The sequence below is a fragment of the Apostichopus japonicus genome, chromosome 3 (assembly GCF_037975245.1).
Source record: "Apostichopus japonicus isolate 1M-3 chromosome 3, ASM3797524v1, whole genome shotgun sequence".
Lineage (NCBI taxonomy): Eukaryota > Metazoa > Echinodermata > Holothuroidea > Aspidochirotida > Stichopodidae > Apostichopus > Apostichopus japonicus.
The window spans coordinates 23,632,546-23,651,983 of record NC_092563.1 but is presented as its reverse complement, the minus strand read 5'-3'; the positions used below and the strand labels follow the sequence as shown (position 1 = coordinate 23,651,983).

Genomic DNA, 19,438 nt, shown 5'->3' with positions numbered 1-19,438 from the left:
TGGAGTCCTGCATACGTGACATTAAGTCCTGGAGCATACAGAACAAATTAATGATCAATGACTCTAAAACAGAGGTCCTGCATATCTCTTCGAAATTCCTGAAGTGCCCAACATCACCTAAAATTGCAGTTGATGATTCATTCGTTGACACTGTATTGAAAGCTAAGAGCCTCGGAGTCATCGTTGATTGTAACCTCAACATGAAACATCATGTAAAGAACACCGCCTCCGCAGCTTCATTCGCATTATACAAGATCGGACAACTCGCCAAATACCTTGACCACAAATCTACCGAACGACTCGTCCATGCATTCATTACGTCCCGCTTGGACTACTGCAACAGCCTCCTGTACGGCATTCCATCCACTGAACTTTCCAAACTTCAGCTCATTCAGAACTCGGCCGCCCGTCTTGTCACACGTTCCAAGAAGCACGACCATATTACTCCAATCCTCCGTGATCTGCACTGGCTGCCCCTCCATCTTCGCATTCGTTACAAAGTTGCCCTTCTTGCCTTCAAAGCTATTCACGGTATGGCCCCAAGTTATCTGACGGACCTTGTCGCTTCCTACTCACCACAACGTCGTCTCCGCTCGTCGTCCGAAACCCTCCTTTGTCGTCCTCGCAGGTGCAACACTAAATTCTACGGAGACAGATGTTTCAGCGCTGCAGCTCCCGAAGTCTGGAACAATTTGCCTTGGGACCTTCGTGAAGCACCTCATCTTAACCGTTTTAAGAAAGATTTGAAAACTTACCTTTTTAGCTGTTTTAACTGTCACAGTATTTCCTTCTTTTTATATGGTTACTAGTTTGCTTTTTAGCCTGATTTATTTTTGTAGGTTACTATAGTCTTATCCTCTTAGCTGTTTTTCTGTATATTGTATTTCGTATCTTGTTGAGTTTGCATCTTTTGGTTTCTAGCCTGGTTTATCTGTTTTTGACTTTCTTTTCACTGTACAGCGCTTCGAGATTTTTGGGAGGCGCTTTATAAGTAGTATTTATAATTATTATTATTATTAACTAGCTATTATTTTCTTACATTTTTGATCCCTTCAGTTCCACCGGAAGATGAGTGCAACCTCCCCGCTGATTCTGCGAGGATGACTTGGGATATTGTCTGCTTCATCTTCATCCTGATCCAGAGACGAATCTTCAGCAGCAATTACTTCCAATATGTGGTCCTGGACTTGCAGGAGGAAGGCAAACTCTCATCCAAGTAAGATATAAGGAAGTCACATATAATCTGATGTAATCTGATAGAATAATAAAAAATAATAATAATAATAATACCTTGTCTGTTCCCCTAAGTGGATAAGGGAACAGACAAAGGTACAGGATATAATGGAAGTAATCAAACATCGTAAATGGACATGGGCTGGCCATGTCACTAGAAGGGGAGATGGAAGATGGAGCACGCTAACCACTGTATGGACACCGCTTGACGGGAAAAGGAACAGAGGCAGGCAAAGGAAGAGATGGAGAGATGAAATACAGAAATTCTGGAATGAAACCAATTGGTACACACATGCAAGGGAGAGAGAGAGTTGGAGATATCATGCCGAGGCCTTCATCCAGCAGTGGATCGACAACGGCTGAAGAAGAATAATAATTGGGCTTATATAGTGCCAAATCAGTAGACAAAGTCACTGCTCAAGGCGCTTTACGAAGAAAGCAGATTAATTTACAAAAGAACAAGTGAAAAGATGGGTCTTAAGTAGACTTTTGAATGTAGAAAGTTTAGAGCATGTTCGAATGTGATCTGGTAAATTGTTCCAGAGATAAGAGCCAGAGTATTCAAAGCTTCTGTAACCATGGGTCTTCAAGAGTGGCTTAAGGACAGTTAAATACAGTTTGTTGGAGGAACGAAGTGTGCGAGTTGGAATATATGGCAAGAGAAGTTCCTTCAGAAGTGGAGTGGTTCGGCATTTTCTTCCCTTCCTTTTCACAATACGGGCAGCGGTGTTTTGGATCTTTTGAAGTTTCTGGATGGTCAAATCAGGAAGGCCACATAAAAGTGAATTTAGAAAGTCAAGCTTTGATGTCACAAACGCATGGACCAGTAGAATCATAGATAGGTAGCAGGATTTGGACGACGACACGATACAAGAGCGAATGGACTTTAGTTTAGGTTTAGTATTTCCAACAGTTACATGAGTCTTAGAGAAACAAACTCTGTTGCTGTTCGTGGTCAATCTTTGACATCTTTTAACACTTTATAATGTGCCCGCAGAGTAATACAAAACAACCTATATATTCTATATTATATATTCTTTTCTACCTTTTAGGGGTGCAGAGCTCATCAATGAGATTTTGGCCACCAAAGTACGTAACAATCGTCTGAAGGAACAACGAATTCTTGAAAATGTCAAGAGAAAGTAAGTTTTGTTTTATAAGGATAAATGTGTCTGAAGTTAGATGCAGATGGACGTTTGGCAGGTGGGAAAGGAATGTGAATTGGGAGGGGAAAAGGGGGGGGAGTAGGTGAGGGAGTAGGTGGAGGTAGTGGGCATATGATTCACAGCTGCTCTGTAAAAGTAACAGAGGCAATAGGGACAGAGCTGCCCAAGGGTATGGTTGGAAGTAAGGAGATTGGACATGTGCATGATCAGGTGATTGATTTTGAATATTAGAGGGAAGCTTGTCAGACAAGCAGTGCCTTATTTTAAACTACACAGTACAAAAGATTTTAACCTATGCAGCCTGGCTGGCAGTCCCTCAAGTGTGTTACTTTTGCCACAGTGTCTAACGGAACAGACATAGAAGTTAACTGTGTTGTCATAGGTTTGGGGACAGAATTATAACACGGTTTGGTGACAGACTGCCATGGACTGGTGGTGACATGTTGCCATGCATTGGTAAGTCTGTTGCTATGGAGATGTGGCAAGGCTTCCATGTATAAGGCCTTGGCTTAACTTTTTTTCAAATGAGGCAGATTCATATGCTGGTTGCTATGGAAAGTAACCAATAACATCTTAAGTACTGATGTACTGATTATTTTCTTGTTACCTGATCCTTGCAGGATGGCCAAAATCCGGGACAATCAGGCCAAGCTGGCACACACGACTGGATGGATCGAACCCAAAACTCACGGAGAAGGTAAGACGGTTGTCGCTGTAGACTTTTAGACGTGAAGGGAAAAACACGGACTAATCATTAATGATTAATATATACTGTTAGTTATCTTAATGAATTATTTAGTTGCACAGAAAATGCTTCACACACATATTAAATAAACTAGATTTTTTTGTAATAGGGCACAATGTATGTTTTGTCTTTGATAATTTCTCATTTAATGCCAGCTTCACTTTTGACCTCTTGACCTCAGTTGGAGGAACTATACATAAAACCCCAGCTTTATCAATACTTGTCAGTGTGATGATATCATATAAAATTGCAACCAACATTTAGGTTAATAGATTTGCGCTCTAAAAAAAATATATTAAAAAAAAATATATTAAACTTGGATGAAAGATGACAATGCTGATGAAAAGTGACAAGAGTGTAAAATAAAATAAAATAAAAATTTGTGAAAAAGCAGTTATGTGCCAAGTTTGTAAACCCCAGTCATTTCCTGTATGTAGTAACATCCTTGTGTGTTTACTGGTTGTCCTATCAAGATATCAGATGTGTCATTTTGTAGTTTGTTTGTTTGCTTTAAATGATTGCTTCAATTATATTGATGGTATAAATGCCATTCATGTACAAGTACAATTTCCACATCAAAAAGACTCGGCAGACTCCAAATTTGAATTCCCTCTTACGCATCGAGTGTTTAATTTCAAGCCAATTTATTCTATTAACAATCAAAGATACGTTATCAGTTGTAGGACCAAGAGAGCTGGTGGATCTACATTTGCAGTGTAAGTTTTGGATGAAGTCAAACACTCTTTCAGCAATCAGTTCTTTTCATATCTGTTGCAACTTTTGACATTGGAATTTCTTTACATCTAGACGATTTGAACTTCCAATCGTGATTTCACAAAGAAAAATAAGCTCTCTTTAAACATTCTTCTACTTCTTGAAACTTTTCTTCGTCTGTGGTTATCAAGTCATTATCTTAATTCTTGGGTTAATATCTTTAACGTCTTCGTTACGAAGGATATCGACATTCTGCAGTAAGGGTTGCCCTCTGCAGCAGACAGTGTCTTCTAGAAAATGGAAGATTTTTGTGAATCTTTGTGATGGATGGGTTTCGACACGGGTCAGCATTTTCGTCCTCTTTTCCTTCTGTCTCCTTTCTTCTCCTTTTTTTTTTGCTAAAGTAAAAGCCACCATAAGAGCAACTCAGTAGCGCACAAATCCAGAAGATAAAGGGTGTAGAAAATCACAGTTTTACGAAAAATTGAAAAGGAAAATAATATTAAAAGAAATGAAACAGGGACTGACTTCTGTTCCTATAATTTCACATATCCATACCGTACATTCCACCCATCTACACATAAAGCTGAAAAGCAATTTTCACCTAGAAATTCATGCAAGAAGCCTTTGAAACCACCATTAATAACTGCCAGAAGCCTCACAAGGAGAAGTAATTATAGATCCCAATCAGTAGAGTGGACACCCAATCCGTCCAGTTTAGTGACAGCTTTATTCATTCTCCTGATGTTCTTATAGATACCAATTAGTAGAGAGGACACCTAATCCCATCTAGTTTTAGCGACAGCTATATTCATTCTTTATCTCCGATGTTTAGAGTCACATCAGGCAGTCTGATCTGATCTGCTCAGCTTGCTCTCATGTTTTGTCTGAATTTTTTCAATCCACAACTGTTTTATCCTCAAACACCTCAAGTCTTTGCTTGGTGAATTCATCACTGTCATAGAGGTAACTTTCTCTCTCACAGAATTGGCATTGAAGCTGCTGTAGTTTATTTGAATGTCCTCCCTCCCTGTTATACCGTCCCGCTGCCCTACCCTGCCCTACCCTCATCTCCAGATGAAAAGGGGGAAAAAACAAGAACTTTGTGGTTAATATCTCAGTTGTTAAAATAAACAACCTGAAATCGTTTTGTGATAGAATGGTGTTTTCATAAAGATGGAAACTTCACGTATTATTTCATTGCTTCAGCAGAGGCTGAAGTTAGGAATTTGCTAAGAGACTCTTAGGTCTAAAATCAAAGATAACACATGTCAGAGATGTGAAGAGAGACACTGGCTTTAGCTTGAGGATGACATAATTGTATGCAGAATGGGGGAGGGACCTGAATGTGGGGAGGGACCGGAATGGGGAAGGGACGGGAATGTGGGGAGGGACCGGAATGTGGGGAGGGACCGGAATGTGGGGAGGGACAATCGCTGTAGGTTCATGGGTAGCATACTTGTGGAAATGATAAGCAACGATTGCTTCAGGGTAGATTGACCAGTGCCATGGTCGATTGGATGAATGCGGTGGTATTACAAACAATGACACCTAGCATCTCATTGGTTCAAACACCTGATTGGCTAAAAGTAAGGTGGGATTCCAGTCCAGGAGAAATCCACGGTTTTGTCTTCCAAAATGTTAAAAAGAAGATCCCAAATGAGCAGAAACTTTAAAATCAAAATCTTAAAGTAACTTTTTGTCAGGGAAATATGAGAGAGGAATGAACGTTGGGGATGGAGGTGGGTGGGTGGGAAGGGGGAAGAGTAAGGGGTTCCATTGTAATCTTTTGGAATAATGTATATTGAATTATTGAAAGAACTAACTTGAACATGCAGTGGTCTGTGGGTGAGATATAGTTAATGGCATTAATAGCTGACAGCCTACTTTTGATGTGATCAGATTGGGTTTGAATGAGGTATGAACATTTATATTTAACAGCCTGTGCTCTATTAGCTGATTGGCATGGCAACGTGTATCTTCTTATGGTATGCATCAAGTTAATTTTGCACATTTTTACTCTTTGACCGTTCCGACAGGTTAATTGGTTTGCTGAAGAGGTGCATGCATTAGTGGTACCGTAGCATTTGCTCTTTGACTAATTATGTTAATTAACGAAGCCCGAGAACGATTGCACATTAAACTCTAATCTTTTATCTATCGACAGAGTTGCATCAACAGCAAAATGTACTTTCATCGTTGGAATTCTGATTAGATACTATTCATGTGTTTTTTTTCATATAATATCTACTTATTCTTTTGGGCATCATAGCAATTAATAAATGAGATGCATAGATATAGATACATATATAACTGTATAATAGAGCTCGTTGACATGTTTCTTATTATATGCGGGGCAACAAACATCAGCTGGGGTCTCGTTTTCTGGCCATTTTTTACGATCATGTGTTTTGCTGTCATTTTTGTATCTCTGCATCTTCAAGTTTGTTTTCTTGGTATTTTTTTCTGTATTTACAGCTTTAGAACAAACCCCACCAGAAGGCAGGTTTTATTATACCACATACAGCACTCTTACCTTTTCCCTTTTTTTATCAAACAAATTTTGCCAATAACCATAACTAATGCACAATCATATTCGACTAACAGATCTAGCTTACCTCTCTGTCTTAATGGTATGAGAATCGATGATTTAAATTAGTCAAGAGAACCCTAGGGATTAAGAATTTATCTCCAATCACCACATCAGATATTGATTTTCTTGCTCGACCAATTTTTCCGTTCTTACTGGGATTTCTTTTTCTTTATAGCACTGATGGATTTTGTCAAGTTTTGGGTCAATTGACAGCAAAATGTATTCCACAAGATTGCATGCAAAAACAAATCTTTTTCTCAATTTTGATCTTTCTTGGGTCAAAGCTTTCGTAACAGAACGAGAAATTGAACCGTAATTTAAAAATAAAGAACTGAAAATTTAAGACAATTTAATACAAACACATTTTTTTTTTAGAAATTTGTCAGTTTTAGTGTGAAAGTTTTTTGACTGACAGTATTTCATCATTATTGAAGATGTTTGGTGAGAGAATTCTGCTGTCGTAGTTGAGAATACTTTTCATGGAATTTGAAAACCATTCTTTCAATCTAATTCAATCTAAGAATAGGAAGCAGGTCAAGGTGGTTGTGTAAACTAAAAGCCTAGACGATATTTCAAAATGTGAAGCACACAACAGGTATCGTTAAAGCATTAACTACAAATGTATATGGCAAACTCTCCCTAACAAAATGGTACACACTGTTTGGTAGTATGCATCTTTCCGAATGGCTTTGCTTAATTAACAATCCTCAAATTAACACCAATAATTAGTTTAATCTTCGGGTCGATTCGAGTAAAATAGATAGATTTAAATATGATTTTTTTTTTAATACATTCAATTTTAAAGTCATCAGTTGATGGAATTTTTTCGTGTGACAAATGATATTTTTAGTAAAAAGTGTACAATTAATTTGTACTGTTGTCCAAACAGTTATGACAGTTTAATGACATCTATACCCCAGGGGCAGGGGTGGGGGAGTGGTGTACAAAGTGGACGCCCCATCATCCTACGTCTTTAATTAAATCATTCTACTAGTTCTGTCTGTTAACATAGTGAAGTCAAAGTTGTAATCCATAAGCCCTTGAGGTCTTCACCAACATTAGTGGCCGTAATAAAAAATCAAAAGATTAATAAATATCTGCCTGATTATTGATTATTATTGATTACTTTTTTTAAAAAAGAAGTGTCCTCATTGATCTGTTCACCAGATGAGTTTTGAGTCGAGAGGAAATATTCTAGCAATGTCATTTTATAAATCCAGTTCATATTTTTATGTATGTTTAGTTACCAAAAAAAATACTGAATGTACTAACTAGTTTTGTGTGTAAGCACTATCATTTGTTGTGCACCTGTGCTGCAAAGTAGGGCCAAATTGTCTTAACAATTGTTTTTTGGCCACTTTAGTGTTTAATTGGAAGAGCACACCTAATGCAACAGGAGTAGGAAGAAGAATATGTTTCTCCTTTGTAATATCTTTGGATTTTTGCCAAGCTTAACAGTTTGTACCCCTTCCCCTCAAGATATCCTACCCATACCTCAAGACCTCAACAACAGAGGAGAAGATATTTGATTGCTTGAAGCCTAAGACTTACCCAGACCAGTAGCGACATTTGTATGAAGAAAGCTCTTCTCACATGTTTAAGATAATGAAATTAAAATGCTCAAGATAAGAAAGAAACCCATTTCTACAGAGAATATCTAGTTTTAATGTTAAATTTTTGCTAAGACTCATTCCAGTAATGTTAATAGTCTTCATTTTGGCAGAGGGGTATCTAACCAAATCAAACCAATCTTCCTCCCTCCCTTTCCCAGTCATCTTGTAACAAACAATTTTTATCATCACCAACATTTACAACTAGAAGGAATAATAATCACTTCTTTTTTTCCCTGTGGTTTGTTGTGGTTGTCTGTGCTAACAAGGAAACATTGTAAAACGTAACATGGCATAACTGTTTCATCTTGAGGTATCATATTTGTTCACCATCCTCCCTTAAATATTAATGTCCCATTTCAGCTAGTATTCATGTCACAGTTATACAGGTAACGCTTGTCTTGGGTTTTACTGACCTTGTTTGGGGGGAGAATTTTTTTGACCTTCAAGTGAACGTCTTCTGGACTATGTTGCGTCTCTCTTATAATTATTCTCTGAAATTCAAAACTTGAGACAATTAAATTTTCTAAGTTTCCGTTTCCCCAATTCCATCCTCCTTTGGTCTATTTATATGTACAATTATCTCTGCGCCGGCAAAGAAAGTTAAATGAATGTATATATATATTTATATATATATATTTATATATATATATTTATGTATATATAATTTTATTTAAAAGAAATATAATAACAAATTATAAAGCAAACAGAAAAATGTTGGTTGTGGATACCCAGTTTGCTGTCTTGGGATTTCATCTCGAGATGCTGATGGAACATGATTGCAACAAATAATCAACATATCAATGTTAATAAACATCCTGCACCCTCTCCCATCCCCATCCTCATCACCCAGTAAGTCCTCCTCTGTACAGGGAGCATATGGTTTATCCTATTGATGATTAAAATTTGGTTAATTAAATCCTTCTCCAGGCCCTCCTGTCTGTCTTCCAGCTTTTGTATATCCAAGAAAAGGAACAGCTGAGTCGTTCTGACCACATTAAAGGGGAAAAAAATTGTTTTTCCTTTTCTTTTTTTTTTCAAATTACAAGCCAGGGATTTTCAAATTAATTTCCACTATATGTCGTCATAATCATTTAATGTGAACATTGTCATTTTTGATGTCTATGTTAAATATCCATACTTCTTGTATTTGTCCCAGGACACATATCATCCCACTTCAGCATTTGTCTGACATCTCGGTTGTTTCCCTGGGTTAATCGGTTCCTATACTTGCGTTTTTATCTCATAATTTCAAGTGATACTTTTCTCATTATTTGGTGGTGCAGTATTTTGGAAACACTTTTATCTTCTCTCTCTCTCTCTGTGCTGTGATTACCTATTGGCGACCTAACAAAGTATCCTTGGAAAGATGGTAGTTGTGACAACTGACCCAAAAAGGAGTTATTAAAATTTTTCCCTCCATTCAGCTCGTTTTGAAAATAATTCATTGCTTGTATTCATTCCTGTTCATATTAATTGTCATAAATATTCACAGAAAAAATGGAAAAAAAAATTAATGAAAAAAAAAATACATTGTGCTTTGCGGTGTTAAAGAGATATTTCAGTGGCAAAAGACGTAACCGTTTTATTAAAGCGAAAATATTCCACACAACAGTTTGATTTAGAGTAACCTAGTTTGACTCGCTTTACCTTCCCGTCATATTCAAGGAACTCTATCGTAGCAAGCGGTCTACGATTTCAGACTTTCTCCATTAGCTTAGACTGCATACCAAGAAAATCTTGTTGTCGATATATCCTTGAAATGTGATAAATTGAGAAATGTTTAATTTTAGCTGCCAATGCTCTCTGTATTTTTGAAGAGTTTCATCATCAAAGTGCAACATACAAGAGAGAAATATTATTCCCCTCTGCGGATCAATGATTTAAAAGGTTTTACAGCAAAAACAGAGCCATTTTCAACTCTTAATTACCATGACCACATCAAGCACACTGCTGTTGACGGACACATTTACTAACAAACACAAAAGTCACAAAATTTTTGAAATTTTTTTATTGTGTGGGTTTTAACCTAAACATGCAGAAAATTGAATTTTGTAAATCTTAAGAAAGTGTTTAAGCTTACCAAACCTCACCACCAGTGTATCCCTTGAAGACTGATGTAGGACCTCGATGTGATCTCGTCACATATAAAGATCTACCATAAGAGAAAAACAGTTTTTCTTAAGTATGTCATTTCGTTCATTACAAGAGTCTTATTTGTGATATAAACTGACAAATTTAATGCAAAAATTTTTATTGGGGGTGGGGGGTGATAAATTATTAGTCTTATTCCGAAACCCCTTTCTAATGTAGTAGTTGTTGTTAATTTAAGCTGCCTAGTTCAAACTTTTGAATATTTTTGAAGTTTCCCAATTTGCATTCTACATGTGATTAATACTTATTTAAAGGCGCCTGGGCAACAACAACAAAACAAAAAATAACAATTTAAGAGTTTGACTTTAGCTTGATCAGTTGCACTCTTCTTTTTTGCTACTTTGGGGTGAAATGCAAATGGTTGCTTTTAAACTGAGGGTTAATTTTGTTGATAAATTATTTGAGACTATTCTGAAGTCCCTTACTAATGGTAGGTGCTGTTAGTTTGAACTGCCAATTTTCTTTTGTAATAAGTAAAACTTGAATATATTTGAAGTTAATTAATTTAAAAGAGCTTGGGCAACAAAAACACAATTTAAGAGTTTGTCTTTAGCTTGATCAGTTGCACTCTTCTTTTTTGCTACTTTGGGGTGAAATGCAAATGGTTGCTTTTAAACTGAGGGTTAATTTTGGTGATAAATTATTTGAGACTATTCTGAAGTCCCTTACTAATGGTAGGTGCTATTAGTTTGAACTGCTTATTTTCTTTTGTAATAAATAAGTAAAACTTGAATATATTTGAAGTTTATTAATTTAAAAGTGCCTGGGTTTAAAAAAAAAACAATTTAAGAGTTTGTCTTAAGTTTGATCAGTTGCAATATTTTATTTTATTTTTTGGGGACAAATGCAGGTCACTGCTTTAAAACTGAAGGGTTTTATTGTTTATTTTGTTCAGTAAGTAGGTTTATGTTAACCATAGAGGGGGAGGGGGTTGGGGGACTAACACTTTACCTGGAGTTACTTTCTTCACTAAATTTTTTAAAACTTTTAAAATCTTTGAATTAGATGCATTCTTGTTTGATAAAGTGGTATATTGAACTTACTGAATCCTAAAGTGAATAGTAACCTGTTATCTTTTGGTAGATAAATAATGGAAACGACTGATATCTGAGGGTAGGACTGTCTCACAAGGAAAGTATGTGTTGTGAATCAATGCTGTGTTTATATAGAAAAGGGTTTCAAGGTATTCACTACTCTGTTATTTCAGAAGTTAATTCAGCTTTGCAAGAAAATCATTCACTTATTAATTACTTTTTGTTTAGAAAAAATATATTTCTGTCAGGGAAGATGAATCAATATATTTCAATCAAGTTTCTTGGCACAAAGGTTAGACCATTGCAAGTTTGTATCCAACTTGGCTTTTCATTTTTGGTTGGTCAAGAGAAATACAAAAAAACAAAAATGTTTCAATTGGATCCATCGGTACACCTGCCATTTGATGTTATATGAAACCAGATATATAATGTATATTTATTTGTTATTATGTAACCAATGTTGGATGTACTACATTGTTAGCTTCCTAATTCCCGCTTTCTTGAAATAAATTACTGATCGGTAAAAGGGAACAGCGCTTGCTGGTAGCTTATCTTGAAGGTAAAATGAAAACTGATCATCTTTCTGCTAAAGGTTTGATTAATTTTCTTTCTGGGGCCTGATTTTCCTTCCCAAGGACTTGGACACCATAACACGGTGATAAAAGTTGCAAAGAATAACCTCGATGGCAGCTTACAGAACATTAACTCCTAACAATTAAGTCCATGGAGATCTGATGTCAGCCAGTAACTATGGTAAAAGAGTCAAAACTTATGTACTTAATTAAGGACGTGATGCAATAAAAAAAACTGTTTTTTTTAAAGTGATAACAGTTTCCTGCATGTCATATTCCCAAGTAACAGCATGTACAGGACAACACTAATAGCACTATAATTAAAAACACCAGAATTAAAATATGGCATAAATTATATTTTCTCTGCAGGTTTTGACCAGTAGACAGGACCCTCTGAATGACTCATAGTTACGCTCTCTCACCAGTAGATTAGTTTGAAGAAGAAAAAAGAATAAACCAAACTATTTAATCTTTAACTTAAACAATCATTTCAAGCATCTATTTTTAATGCACCCCTCCCTCCTCTTCACTATCTACACCTCTGTATTAACATAAATGGAGCACATTTATCAAGAAAGATCACTCGTACAAATAAGTGAAGACAAGGTTTTGTCTAAAGTTTGAGATTCATCATCTTGTAGGTGGTCAGTTGAAGTAACATTTGGAGATGATGAAGAAGAAAAGGTTACGAATACCAGTTCTTCTAAAGGTCTCTGTAAGTGGTCAAGAAGCGACGTATTTTTGGTAGATGGCGTTGCTTAATAGAATCACAACCAAAAGTTATGAGAATTTCTAGATTTATTAAAAAAATTGATGACAGTGAGTAGAAATCTTTCAAGCAAGCGAAACTCTTACATTTCGCAAAATACCAGCTTTCTGTTATATCAGTCTTCAGCTGTATCATGAAACCATTTCCTTCTCGATGTCAAAACGTCACATGCAGCCATTAAAACTGCTCTTCAACCAGTGAAAATTCTGCCTGCAGTTAACTTGTTGATTAGATATAGGCAGTAAATACTTAAATATATATAAAGAGACATTTTAAGAGGGTATATTATAACAAAGGACTTTAAGAATGGAAGTCAGTTGATCTAAAGGATTTCTGAAGAATCTTATAACTGAAAAATCAAAGCGGTTATTTTGTATAAAGAAATTCTCAACCGTTATTCTGAAGTTGTTTCCAGTCGGTTGTCAAAGTTAAAAAGTATAGAATATATTCCCAGAAAATTGAATAGTCCTTGCAGTTGTTTTTACTGTTACTTCCAAAACATGTACAGTATTGAATCCACATTTTAAATTTGGGAAATCTAAAGTCGAAGGAACTTGAATGTAAGAACACCAAGTAGCTAATGAGTATAAAGATAATTATAAAGATAAAAAAACAGATAATCAGCATCGTTGTTGACAGTTTTCTGATATTAGTTTACATCATATCCATAGTTTTGTAAGAACCCTTGATAATTTATACTGTCTTTGAAAGAAAAAGTTCACTGTATTTATGCTGTTGTCACGTATAAACATGGCCAAGACTTGGCAAGGCAGTATTTTACTGAATTATTTTTAAATAGCACCTGCAATTGTTGTTTGTGTTTCTTCACCTTTTGACGTTACTCTTAAAAGTGATTTTTTTGGTTTCTGATTTTTACTGATTTGAGTCTTCTGTATTTCATTTCCCTATAGCTATCAGAGGTCAGGGTGGCTACTACATGTTTGAAGACCTCAGCGACGAGGAACTCAGCGACATGGAAGAAATAGGAATCATAGATACCGAAGAGAAAGGACCCGAAGGACAGCAGACGGCTGCACAGGTAGGCGGTGTTGTTATGGTTACCATACATTACAAATCACGTAACCAAGATGTTGTGATATCTATATAGGGCCATCAGTGTGGGGAGAACACTAATTGTTATGATTCTACACCTGGATTATTGCTATCTATTATCGTCTAATAAATCGTTTGTTTTCCCGTTAATCCTTGAGTCAATTGTCATCATTAGAATACAACACAAGAGAAGGGTTTGTCGGTGCGAAATAATGGCATTGAGTGCTTTTTCAAATAGTCGGAAAGTACATGTGCTTGCTATGCCCACTAGCAGTAAGGAGGTACTTTGAAAAACTGAAAGCCTTTTGTAGTGTGAAAATGATGTTACGTTATGATGCAGAAAATCAAAGTAGCCATAAAATTGATGGGTCTCTTGAAATCCTCAAACCACTTCCGATACCTGCATGACCTGTCAATGAGCAGTACTGCAGCCCATCAATGCTGGGCTTGTTCATATCGTGTGTGCCATGATTAGGAGCATGTTCTTTCTCTCTTGAGGTATTAGCCTTCAAATTAGCTTCAACAAAAACACATTTGTCTTACAAATGTGTGTCCTCCTCCCATATTTTCTTTCTTTTGAAGACAAGTGTGTGTTTCAGTTTTCTGTAGTGCAAATAACAATTAAATGAGTTGCATAATTTAAAGGCATTGTAGACTCACCCCAAACCGTGTGCAGCCATCTGAAAAATTTAACTTTACTTTGCTTGCAAGTGACGTTTTGTACGCGTCGCTACAAAATGTAGACAGTACAGTAATGAAACGTGATACCTTGTTATCTTTAGCTGGACCTGAGATTTCCATCGCTGTCTGTATGGTTTGTATACTGTGCTGTGGGTATTGACCGCAGCTGTATGTACTGACTGTACACTAGTGTCTAATTACCGATGGTAGCAAGTTGTGTGTGTATTTTCTGGGATCGATGGTGGTGTCTAACACATCTGTTACACCTCATTCGAAACTAGGTCAGATTACCGCCATTAGCCGTTTCTTTTTGTGCGAGTCTTCACACCCTTTAAGCCCTCCATCCTGGATCTGTCAGACATTGTTTGCTATGATTCTATCGATACAGCTTGCATTCCAAGGTATCACTCAAGATCCCGAGAAGGCCCTCGAGCTTGACGACAAACGGAGGGCAGAGGTGAAGGACCAAGGGGCAGGGGATGACGATGCTGATGCAGGTAAGGATGGACCCCAACTCTCTCCCTTCCTCCCTCTCCTTCTCTCTGTTGCTTTCTACCCTCTTGTTGAATTTGCTTCGCTTTCCTCTTTAATTCTTTGGAAAGATGCCTGATCTTAACATGCTGAGCTTGGACAGGTGATACTAATTAATAGCATCTCAGAAATGTCACATAATGTCTGTTAGTTACAGCTTGCTCATGGAGCATCCCAGTCTGATTAACCTGAATGTAATATTACCTTGGCAGTCACCTGTTGCTCATGGATCAGGCTTCTAGTCTGACTAGCTTGACTAGCTTGACTCCTTGAGTGTCACATGCCCTCTGGAATATCCTATCAGATCCTGAGAATGTATGTTACCCCATCTCAGCCACCGTTTGCTCACAGAGCAGCTCAGCACTAGAACTTACCATTGAATCTTAACAACAGCACCCACAATCACCTAATGCCCATGGAACAAAATTAAATGTAACCTACTCACTAAAAGGGTATTCCATACTGGTGGAAGTATTTTAACTTCATGATGATCGTCTGAAAATTCATTCCGGTAGAGGACCACCGACTAACATTTAGTTATCTTGGTTTTAATTCAACGACCTCTTTGGTAGTTAGAATCAATGTATTTGGTCCCATAACAAATTTACCAGAACAGAATCAAAAACAAAAGGATGACTGCTGAGGCCTTACCTTCTTTTTGTGTTGAGTATGGACTCTTTTGGTTGGGAAAGGTTATTCAAATTGCATGTGCTAGCGTTTGTATGATATCTTTGAGAATGAATGTAAGATATTGTTTCCCTGGTAACAGGCATGGAAATCATGGAAAGCTACTGATTCCACAAACCTCAAGACCGTGTAGTTGTAAATCTGTGTAACTGTCTTTTAAAATGTTAAAGCATAATATAGAGTAGTATGTATAGAATAATGTACAGACCAGGTAAGCAGTACTCATAGATAAAGAAGCCAAGAGAATGTCTGTTTGAACTCTCGAGTGTTGACTTCTCTAGGTTTGACTACTATTCGATACTGGGATTTCATAATACAGTACGTTAGGCTTTATGCAAATCAATATGATTTGTGGGCATATAAAAACAAACTGAACATATAATTTAACTTCTATTATTTTTAATATGCATGTGACTGCTATAGGAATGAAACAGATCATTAGAATTATATTGACTATGTGTGTATAGTGCTGTATATATATGCAAATGCATGTATTAATTTATATCATTTGCAAGCTTTTTCATAACTTACAGTTGGAGAGGGGAATGGGGCTTTATTTGAAGTTTGAAGCAGACTGTTGCCTATGACAACCGTATTCCTATTTCTACCACATCCACTCAAGTAACTGTTGAAAAGTTATTTGCAAATCAGTTTATAGTAATTTCATTTCCTGGTACAGGTAGTTAGCAACAATTGTTAATGACAAAAGCAACTCCAGCACACACTCTTACATTTAAAGCTGGTTAGGCTTGGTGCATCTGCAACACAAAGTGTGGTAGGTCTAGCCTTTTTCTTTATACTTGTTTTAGAAAAGTGCAACAGACCTCTGTCAAGAATTTCAAGATCTGTTGTAACATTCTCATATAAATTTGTTGACCAGAGATATAATGGTAGAAACCAAACCAGCTGCTTGAAGCTTTATTTTGAAAGCAATTAATGTTGTATCTTGTAAACGGTTGCTTTTATTTTCACATCAGTTTTGATAAGATAGGTCTCAAATTGTTTTACTTTCTAATCCAACAATTTATGAAGACTTACATTTGCATGGGTTGAATTAATATCTTTTCATTTTGCACGTGGCATGCTCTGCTTTTGCTATTTACCTTCTTCATTTTTCATCTGTTTCGAGTCTACCTGGCTTGGCTTTCTTTCCATTTCCATTTGGCTTTCCATATTGGTTATTAGCATGTTGAGTGCTGTGCAGTTCTGCTACTAATCCCATCAAATCTTAAAAACAAAACAAAAAGCAAGAAAAAAAAAAAACCCAATAAAAAAGACGGTTGCACCAGAGGTCCCAGGGTCCAAACAATCTACTTTTCATTCTCTCCCCATACGACACGCTTTGCTCACCCTTAACAGTGTCTTACTCAACAGCCCATGAGGAGGATACCGGAATGTTGGACCCGTCTACAGATAGTGCCAGGGGTATGCAAATAACTAAAGCTTTATATTCATGATGTACTCACATGATACCTTCTTTATGGGTATGCATATATATCCAATGCTGAATATTCAGATGGTAGCCATGTACAATGCTAATAACCACCACGGTAAAACTCACGATCTAACCACATACTGTTACTGATGGGTAACTGATGGGTATGCAAATAAGCACCCGCTGTATATTCATGATGCAACATGCTCACTGTCCCACTTCTCAATACATAGAAACAATTTACTTTATTTGAGATATTTCTCTCTAGTATTAATAAACAAAATTTAATTGAACTGTTAATTGAAGAGTTGCTCTGCTTTTCAACTTTCTTTATTGGCCGTTTTGGAGTGTTCCTGTTACCGTTCAGCAAATTTATGACTAACAGTGTTTGTTATTTCTCAAAAGAAACAACGTTTGAAATTAATAGTTGATTTTATTTATTTCTGTCAGATTTGAAAATGTAGATTGTCTCGTAGTCTGAGGCGTTGTGTTGACGTCTTTCTTAAGGAGATGGATATGACTTCCTTGCATATTTTATGAAGCAAAATAAATTTAGGAGCTCCCTGATCTTACAAGTTGTGACCTATCATGTACTTTTGAATTGGCAAAATATGGGTGAATAGTTGATGTTGGAGGGGGTGGGGGGGAGGGTGTAAAAGAGGATTTTGACTGATTTCTTGTTACATTTATAATATTAATAGTAGGAGGTTCAGCATCTCATCATGTGTCTTTGTTTTTTTTTAAATTTCATTTGGTAGCTGGTTTATTATTATTTTGTTCCCCTCAGAAAATATTCTTTGTTTTCTGTGTCACCCTCATTGTGTATTTGTATCATGATATGTTTATTTGTAAAACCTGTTATATTTGTGCATTTATGTAATCATTGCCACAATATCTATTCACACATAATTCATCTTATTGTAGGTTAGAATAAGATTTTGTGATTTATTTTATGCTTTATTTTTGTTCTATGATTTTCTTCATTTACCCTTCTGGTGATTGGGTGAAACAAAATCTCCAACTAATATGATTTTTTTTTAAATAATTACCATTACATAACTTCATCTTGGTGAACAGTTTCTTCAGCATTCTATCAAGCACCCTAGAATCATGCTTTTATTGAATCTTGAAACCCTTTGACCATTTCCTGTTTTCAAATGTATATGTTTAGATGAAGATGAGGAAGGTCCCACTCCTGATGAGTTACAGGACGATGTTCCCATGGGAGCAGAGGCGGAGCCAGAAGAAGAAATTCCTCCTCCAGGTCAGTGCATAGCTTTTTGACTTTTGACCTTCAAAGATTCATTGAGGTCAACAGAGGTCAGTGTCTAAAGAACCCTTTCTGTACATGCTAGCATCAAGAATTGGAACTTGGAAGAACCTGATGTTTGTTATGTAGGCCTACACTAAAAACTGCAAAAAACCTTGCTGATCAATTGAAGAAAAAATAGATGTGCATACCCCAAAATATATTGAATATGCGTTCTCACAAGTAAATGGTCACAAGTAAATGGTGGCAGGTAAATTGTTAATCTCCCCGGTCTTCTATTCTCTTTAGAGGGTATGAAGGCCAAGATCCTTGTCAAGGTCAAGTGGATCTGGCGTATCCTGATGAGAATCGTCGACACGGTCATCTCTTGGCTGGACGAACTCTCCAAGGAATACCGCTACGTCCACCGAGAACTCCGGAAGATCAAGCTGGAAGCCAAACGACAGAGGACCACACAGAAGGTACAGGAACGAAACACTGGCAGGGTCGTGTCGTTTGCATTTTTAAGTCTTGTTTTGTCGATTATAAAATGGCTGCCGTCATCCATTACCTCTTACATGTAAAAGAATCTTGCTGGGAATGAAAGATTCCAAGACGTGTCATTTCCAATTCTTAGCTTGCGTCAACTGCATTAAGATTGAAGCATTCAGTTTATAGAGACCTGTAGTAGACTATTAAGCTCTAATGACTGAAAGACTATTCGCCAGAGTCTAGGTCAGTAACGCTAACCCCATATATATTATATCCTGTACTGCCCTGTAAATACATTACCTTCACTTGTGACTTAACCCTGGAATAGATTAGACACAACTATCATCTTGTATGTTCTTCACCAATTATTGCTTATATGTAAATGCTCGACACGGAGTTACTACAAAACCAAAGACTAATTCGAGGTTCTCAGAGTCAAGGATGAAACGTGGAAAAGTCATGGAAATTTACAAACATTTAAAGTTCCCATCAAGTGCTTCCCTAAATTGCTCGGTGGAGTTGAAAATGCACTCACTCACCCTGCTTTATTCCTCTAAGATAACAATACACTGTCTCTTTAACTTTCTCAGCCTGCAGTCATCGATGAAGGAACATCAGAGGAGGCAGCAGAACCTTCCAAGGAGGATGGAGAAGAGGGCACTCCTAAAGATGAAACAAGGTATGAAAGTCCTCGTTTGCAAAAATTTTTTTTTTTTTTTT

The 19,438-nt window shown here is 36.7% G+C and overlaps 1 protein-coding gene across 35 annotated transcripts in view; it reads left to right on the top strand.

Annotated features, from left to right (window-relative positions):
- The window catches only part of LOC139965540 (piezo-type mechanosensitive ion channel component 1-like), a 139,551-nt gene that overhangs the window by 99,969 nt on the left and 20,144 nt on the right, over nt 1–19,438 (top strand). For 31 of the 35 annotated variants that reach the window (XM_071968021.1, XM_071968019.1, XM_071968000.1 and 28 more), the window contains 10 exons: nt 1,057–1,216; nt 2,286–2,375; nt 3,020–3,096; nt 6,337–6,360; nt 13,502–13,629; nt 14,713–14,821; nt 16,902–16,967; nt 18,149–18,241; nt 18,536–18,708; nt 19,309–19,397. In XM_071968021.1, coding sequence (XP_071824122.1) covers nt 1,057–1,216; nt 2,286–2,375; nt 3,020–3,096; nt 6,337–6,360; nt 13,502–13,629; nt 14,713–14,821; nt 16,902–16,967; nt 18,149–18,241; nt 18,536–18,708; nt 19,309–19,397 — 1,009 coding nt within the window. The remainder of the gene's footprint in view (nt 1–1,056; nt 1,217–2,285; nt 2,376–3,019; nt 3,097–6,336; nt 6,361–13,501; nt 13,630–14,712; nt 14,822–16,901; nt 16,968–18,148; nt 18,242–18,535; nt 18,709–19,308; nt 19,398–19,438) is intronic. The other 4 variants (XM_071968018.1, XM_071968005.1, XM_071967992.1 and 1 more) reach the window with 3 other exon arrangements.